Source organism: Alosa pseudoharengus, unplaced genomic scaffold (genome assembly GCF_046254945.1).
Source record: "Alosa pseudoharengus isolate Yale_2024_CS ecotype anadromous, Long Island Sound unplaced genomic scaffold, YU_APseudo_1.1 YU_APseudo_1.1_scf_9, whole genome shotgun sequence".
In the NCBI taxonomy this organism is placed as follows: domain Eukaryota; kingdom Metazoa; phylum Chordata; class Actinopteri; order Clupeiformes; family Clupeidae; genus Alosa; species Alosa pseudoharengus.
This window is the reverse complement of record NW_027468881.1, coordinates 17,849,921-17,857,420: the sequence shown is the minus strand read 5'-3', so window position 1 is coordinate 17,857,420 and position 7,500 is coordinate 17,849,921. Positions and strand designations below refer to the sequence as shown.

Genomic DNA, 7,500 nt, shown 5'->3' with positions numbered 1-7,500 from the left:
GTCGTGTGTGTGTGTCAGCAGGTGTAATGGACAAGCTTGATTGCAACTCACCGTGTCATGTGGAGGTTTCTATCTTGGCCACATTGTGTGTGTTAAACTACGGATGAATATGAGTGTGGCTCTTGTTCTGTATGTTTCTGTGTGGCTTCATTGCCGCTGTGTTTGTGCTGATGTATATGGATGAGAGCGTGTGGCTGTGGTCCTGTCTGACATGTTGTTTGGTGGCTGCCAGAGTTGCCGTCTGTGTGTGTCAACAGTACATATGTGTAGGATTGTGTGTGTTTCTCTCTCTCTCTTTGTGTGTGTGTGTGTAGTGCAGTGCAGCGTGGCAGATGCCGACAGTTAGTGTTTCATATGTGTGTGTGTGTGTGTGTGTGTTTGCGCACGGCATGGAGCCTGGTGACTTGAGGGTGTGTGCACACGCTGTAATTGCCACGAAGACCGTTTCTTTGGGAGCTGGCTGGAATTTTGACAGTGCTGTGGAGTGAGCTTAGCAACCCGACAAGAATGTGCACACTCCTCTTCTCACACTGTATGAGTGTTTGGCCAGGGGGAGGTAGTGTGAGAGAGAGAGAGAGGGAGGGATAGAGAGAGATGGAGAGAGAAGTGTTTTTTTTTTAGTCACATGTACTTCACCAAGAAGACCTCTTTGCATTTTTATAACAGCCACCTCAACGTGGACCATTTTCCGGCTACATGGGCTGTTTTCTCTCTTGTGTGCTACTTGCATGAACCCACATAAATTACAGCTGACCTGGCCTGATGAGCTGGGTGTGTTTTTCTCTCTTTCTTTCTCTCTTTCTCTATCTCTCTATTTTATTCTTTCTTTCTTTCTTTCTTTCTTTCTTTCTCTCTCATGCTGTCCATCTCTACCTCTCTCTCTCCCTGTCACTTTGCCCCCCCCCCCACTGTCTTTCTTTCTCTCTCAATCTCACTTTCTTTGTCTCTTTTTTTGTCTCTTGGTCCCTTGGTACTCCATATCTCCCCACCCTGCTTATACTGTCTCCCAAATCCCTATATGTATGTCTGTGTGTGTGTGTATGAACGCATGTGTGTGTGTTAGAAAAGACAGACAGAGAGAGAGTGTGTGTGTCTGTGTGTGTGTGTGTGTATGCGTGCTGCGTAAACAAAGACAGCCGCAAGCCCTTTTACTGTCAGTCACTATGCTCGTGCACGTTGCCCTGGGTTCCTGATTACCATTTAAGAGAAGTTCTGAATGCTGAGGCGGCAAAAACGGGGAAAATGAAATAATAAAAAAAAAGAACAAACTTTAACCCTCTTATCTGAGCGAGACTACTGTCTGCTACTGACGGGCCCCTGAGGTCGTCTGTGAAGTTTGCAGAAGGGGAAGTCAACAAATAAAGACGGGTACTTAAACCTACAGCACTCTTCATCATTGTCCTCATCATCATCACTATCATCATCCTCCTCCTCCTCCTCCTCCTCTTCCTCTTCGGCATGTCAGATTACCATCTTCCGTTCTGACTGGGCGATTTGTATTCACGGCAGCGTGTGCGGTTCTCGAGCTGTTCTCCTTGGGAACTTGTAGGGAGCGGAGCGATCCTCGTAGCCGCGCCAGGCTGCCGCGGGAGGAAGACTGCGGGGCTGCACCTCCCTGTGGGGCTGCAGGGGCCTCCAAAGTGAAGGGGGAGTAATGCTCTCGGACAGGCGCCGGCGTGCAGGCCCTTTGTAGTTCACACTGCATGTTTGATCATCTTCATTATATGCGTGCAGCACGGCCAGTTGGAGCGCGTAGGGCCAAAGTGTCGACTGAAGGAGACTTCTAACACCCCCTGAAACCCTGTGCACTCTCCGAACCCTTAACACACACACACACACACACACAGATACAGTACACACACTCATCCAAACTCTCTGGCCTTCGTTAAGATGGGGACGTTTGAGTGAGCTGACAGCGAGGCTTAATTGGGGTGGAGGGGGGTGGATAGAGAAAGCTGATGGTTACCACTGTGTCAAGCCTGGCCTCGCTTCTTTAGCCTGCCTTTGAAGGTGAAGATGCTGGGCTCCTCTTGGTGTGTGTGTGTGTGTGTGAGAGAGAGAGTGTGTGTGTGTAAGTGAGTGAGTGAGGAGTTGGGAGTCGAGGTGAAAAATGTTATGCATACTGATCAGAGTGAGGGAGCAATTCGTTTTTCGCTCCCGACTCATCTTTCACATACAGAAGCCCCCCAAGACGTCTCTGCCGAGGCGCCATAAATTAAAGATGAATTTCTCTCTCTCTCTCTCTCTTCTTCTCCCTCCCTCTCTATCTTGCGCTCGCTCGTTCTCTTGCGCTCCCTCTCTCGCTCTCGCTCTCTCTCTCTCTCTCTCTCTGGGTCTCTCAATCTATCATACAGCTTCCTCTCTCTCCCCCTTTTGTGCACTCTCTCTCTCTCTCTCTCTCTCTCTCTCTCCCTCTCTCTCTCTCTTTCTCTCTTTCTCTTTCGCTCGCTGTCTGTGTTGGTATATCGTGCTGCATCATTCTTTCGCTCCGTTTCCCTCTCTCACACTTGGTCTCGCTCTCGTCTCACTCATACATACCTCTGTGTTCCTCCTTTCGCTGCCTTCCCTTTTCTCCCTCCTTCCCCATTTCCCTCTGTCTTTCTCTATCCCCCTCTCCCCCCACCTTTTGCTCATCTACAGCACCTCCTCTGATGCACATGTCTGTGTGAAATGAAATGATGTTCAGCATATTGGCCGAAAATTAGAGCGTGCACCATATCGAGCGGCCCACATTTATCGGTTGATGGTTTTTCTTTTGTGTGTGTGTGTGTGTGTGTGTGTGTGTCTAATATGGGTGCGTTTGTGTCTGTGATGCTTCCCACACACAAAGGATGCACAACACCATAACAGGTGCTACCCCTGCGCTCACACGCCTCATTAAAGATGTCACTTTGACCACGCAGCCACACAACCCAGTAAGCACACACACACACACACACACACAGACACACACACACTTTTTCAGCCTTTTCCATATGCTGTGAAGATGCGTGGGCCTGGTTGTGATTGCCGTTGGGGGCTGTGCATAATTCATCAGCGACGGTACGTACAGTAGAGTAACTCTTCCTAGCAAACACTTGCTGTTGATCACCCCCCCCCCACACACACACACACACACACACACACCTCCCATCCCCCACGCGCTCTCGCAGGACAGGCTGACTCTGCGCTCACTCTGAGGAGAGAAACGCCTCGCGTCATGCCCATGAGAAAAAAAGAAAAGAGAAAAAAACAGAGGGAAGAAAAAAAGCAAAAACAGGTCACCAGACCATGAGTCAGACTCTGTTTGCTTCCGTTTAAGCAGATGACTGACCCAAGGGTCTGTTGATAGATGCACAGATTGTGTACAAAATAATGTGTTGCACACAGGGGAGTACTGTGTGGGGTAGGAGCGAGGCTATTGTCTGGCTTCTCTAGCATTTGGAAACTCCCTCACAGAAAGAGTGAGAGAACGAGAAGTGGTGAGGGGGAGAGAGAGCGCGAGGGAGAGCTAGAGAGGGGGAGTGGGGAGAGGAAGTGTGTTTTTTTTATTTTATTTTGCCATCTCATAGACTTGGATGTCAGTCATGTGTACAGAACCTGCTGGCCCAGAGCTCTGTCAGAGAGAGAGTGAGAGAGAGAGAGAGAGAGAGAGAGAGAGTGTGTGTGTGTGTGTGTGTGTGTGTGTGTGTGGGAGAAGGAGCAGGAGAAGGAGAACGAGAGAGTGATGGTGGCAGGCCTTTGATGTACAGAGGCATCAGTTTGAAACCAGACTGTGTTTGTGGAAGCACTGCATAGCAGAGCAGTGGGCACTGGTGTGTGTGTGTGTGTGTTTGTGGAGCCCTATGAAGTGGAGCAGTGGGCACTGGCTGTGTGATGTGTTTGTGTTATCCTAACATTTGTCTTCCTGTCTCTCTCCTCTGCTCTCTCTCTCTCTTTCTCTCGCTCCCTCTCTCCTCTGCTCTCTCTCTCTCTCACTCCCTCTCTTCTCTTTCCCTCTTCAAATACATTGTCTTTGACTTTTTATCTTGCCCTTCCTCTCTGCACACTCTCCTACCCTCTGACATATTCACACATTCTCTCACCCTATTCCTCCTGTTTTTTTTCCCCTTTGTGTCACTCCTTCACTTCATCTCTTGCATTTTTACTAATCTGACCAATCTTCTCTCTCTCTCTCTCTCTCTCTCACACTTTCACACTCTCACACACGCACGCTCACTCTATCCCCTGTTCTCTCTGGCTCTTTCTCTGTCTGCATCCTTCCTTCCTTCCTTCCTCTCCCCCTTCTCTCTTTCTCTCGCTCTCTCTCTCTCTCCCCTCCCCCTCTCCGCTCTTCTCTTCAGCAGGTAAGGGGGTGCCATGCCAGCTCCCGCTCCCCCGTCTCCTCCCCCCCTCGCCATCTGGTGGAGGCCCCTCTCACTACTCCTGCTCCCGCTCCTGCTGCTGCTGTCGCCCCCGACGACCACAGCCGCACCTGAGCCCGCGACCTCCGGCGGTCCGTCCGCCCTCCAGACTCGCTCCACCACGCTAAACAGCGGCGCTCCCCTCAACCACCTCCTGCTGGACCGCCGCTCGGGTCAGGTGTACGTGGGCGGCGTGAACGCCCTGTACCACCTGTCGGCCGACCTGCGCCTGCTCTCCCAGGGCCAGACCGGTCCCCGGCTGGACAGCCCCGACTGCCTGCCGCCCATCGACCCCAAGGACTGCACGCAGGCCCGCCAGACGGACAACGCCAACCAGATCCTGCTGCTGCAGGACGGCGAGGATGAGCCGCTCCCGGAGAAGAAGGCGGAGGAGGGGGGAAGTGATGCGGAGCGGCGCACGCGCTGGCGCAGCCTGATCGTGTGCGGCACGGTGCTGCAGGGCATCTGCGAGAAGCGCAGCCTGGCCGACGTGGGCCGCGTGCTCTACAACACCTCGAACCCCGTGGACACGCAGTACGTGGCCGCCAACGACCCGCGGGTCTCCACCGTGGGCGTGCTGGTCCAGCCCCAGCCCCAGCACGGCTCGGCGCCGCTCATGCTGGTGGGCCGCGGCTACACCAGCAAGGGGCCGGGCGGCATCCCGCCCATCACCACGCGTCGCCTGCTGCCCAGCCCGCACCACTCCATCCCCACCTTCTCCCACGAGGAGCTGGGCAAGCTGGTGGTGGGCACCTACTCCGAGTACAACAACCACTTTGTGGCAGCGCTCCGCCACGAGCGCCACGTCTACTTCCTGCTGTCGCGCCGCGACGTCTGGGGCTCCAAGGAGTACCGCACGTACGTGTCGCGCCTCTGCACCGACGACCCCAGCTTCTACTCCTACGTGGAGCTGCCGCTCGCCTGCGCCGGCGGCTACAACCTCGCCCAGGCCGCCGCCCTCGGAAACCGCCGCGGACGGCCCGCACTCTTTGTGGCCATGGCGGCTGGCCAGGCGTCCACGCCGACCCCCACCGCCCGCTCGGCGCTGTGCGTCTACGACATGGAGCGCCTGGACAAGGCCCTGAAGACGGCCCAGGAGCTGTGTTACACCCAGGAGGGCCGCGGGCCCACCAACCAGGAGGAGGCCTACATCGAGTACGAGGTGTCCTCCAAGTGCCTGCGCCTGGCCCAGGTAAGAGAGCAGCACTTCTGCCCTTCATTTTCACATTAAGCCTGATCGGTGCGGACAAATCATAAGCTTACTAGCCTACTTGGCAGTCCCCAGTGGGTTCAGTCATGGCTCACTTGTCCATCAGGCGGTCAGTGGGAACAGTGACAGTGACTGTGACGGTGATGGCCCAGGAAGCTAATGCACTGGCCAGGCACCTAATCTGCTTGTCCTAGCAGCCAGGCCTGGCGATGGGATCAAGCCTGCAATTCATTTCCTATCACCTCATCTGGACTTGAGTTAAATCTTCTAAATTCTAAATTCATCTCCTCCAGTGCAGTCAGTCAGTCACACAAACAGATACTCTCTGGGTGATTTCATTAGGGCCGATCAAAGTGCTACAGTGTTGTGACTGAATGTTAGTGTAATGTTTTCTTTACGCGTGAGCGAGAAAGAAAGAGCCACTGTAGCTGGAGCGGTGCCACAGAGCGCGTGCTGCACTGTGCTGTCAAAATTAGGTCATTTTCATGGCACAGCATGTCACGACAGCACTTTTTGTCTGAAGTAGAAATTAGGCTTAACAGACCATTACCTTCATCTCTCTCCCCCCCCCCCTCTCTCTCTCTCTTTCTCTCTCTCTTTATCTTTATCTTTCTTTCTTTCTTACTCTCTCTCACCCCATAAGCAAATCTGATAGCAGCTGAGTCCCATCGTAACTAATGAAGTCTAAAGAGCCGTCAGGGAGGCCGGAGTGCTGCTGTAGTCTTTAACTCCTCGACAGCAGCAGGAGACAACGCCTCTCTCTCTCTCTCTCTCTCTCTCTCTCTCTCTCTCTCTCTCTCTCTCTCTCTCTCTCTCTCTCTGTCTCTCTCTTCTCTTCTCTCTCCTCTCACTCACACTCTCTCACTCACACTCTTTCTCTCCCTCTCTCTCTCTCATTCTCTCTTTCTCTTCCTGTGACTGCAACTGTTCCTGTGACTGCCTCTCTCTCTCTTTTTCTCTCTCTCCCTCCCTCCTTCTCTCTGTAACTCTCATTGCTCTTAATGAACGGGTCCCCCCCAGCAGCTCAGCAGACACCCCTTCACTGCCAGCTGCAAATCCGCCTCATGGCACTGTTTTTTTCTCTTTTCTTTCTTTCTTTCTTTCTTTCTTTCTTTCTTTCTGTGGGTCCTCTCTTTCTTTTCTCTTCTCTCTCGGAGCGCGCTGCTCTTTTCATCAGCTGAGTCAACAGCACCAGCGGGGAGGCCCTGTGTGCAGCTGTGCAGATGCTGGCGGAGGCGATGCGATCAGATCAGAACCTTCTCGTTTGACGCAGTCCATCACCAATTCAGAAAGCTCGTACCGCACCGGACACACAAAAACCATTTAAATAGCGTCCTCATTCAGTCATTTGCATTAATGCTTTTTTATTGAGCGGAACATAAAGTAAATATTTCAGTGTGGGTTTTTTTTTGTGCTCCATAACAATGGCTTTGCACCTGTCCTCCCACTCACCACCCATCATCTGCAGTTAACCCTGCTATCCAGGAGTCTGTGGAGGCAGCAGTGCTGTGCAGCTCGGTGTAGTGCTGGAGCACAGCATTCATTATTAGCAGAATGACGAAATCCTGAGTCACGAAAGTCCGTGCCGGCTGCAGGCTGAGGGTAACGGTGCAAATGGCACGTAATGGCCTTCACCAAATTTAAATGCAGATTTTGGCCAAAGAGGGGTTTATATTGCTTTCCCCATTATTGTGATGGTTACCCATAAGCCTCTACGGTATGGACTGCTGAAATAGGTTGCATTTTTACCTTTACCTTTATCTGTTAGTAAATGGTAAATGGACTAGATTTATATACCGCTTTTCAATTCAATAGAGCACTCAAAAAGTAATAGAGTTTAAAGTTAATGCCTCACATTTGTCTACTCTCTCTCACACACACACACACACACACACTCACACACACACA

At 52.3% G+C, this 7,500-nt stretch overlaps 1 protein-coding gene across 3 annotated transcripts in view; it reads left to right on the top strand.

Annotated features, from left to right (window-relative positions):
• plxnb3 (plexin B3) overlaps positions 1–7,500 on the top strand; it is a 62,570-nt gene that overhangs the window by 18,960 nt on the left and 36,110 nt on the right. For 2 of the 3 annotated variants that reach the window (XM_076277020.1, XM_076277022.1), the window contains exon 2: positions 4,323–5,574. In XM_076277020.1, coding sequence (XP_076133135.1) covers positions 4,339–5,574 — 1,236 coding nt within the window. In that variant the 5' untranslated portion in view covers positions 4,323–4,338. The remainder of the gene's footprint in view (positions 1–4,322; positions 5,575–7,500) is intronic. The other variant, XM_076277021.1, reaches the window with a different exon arrangement.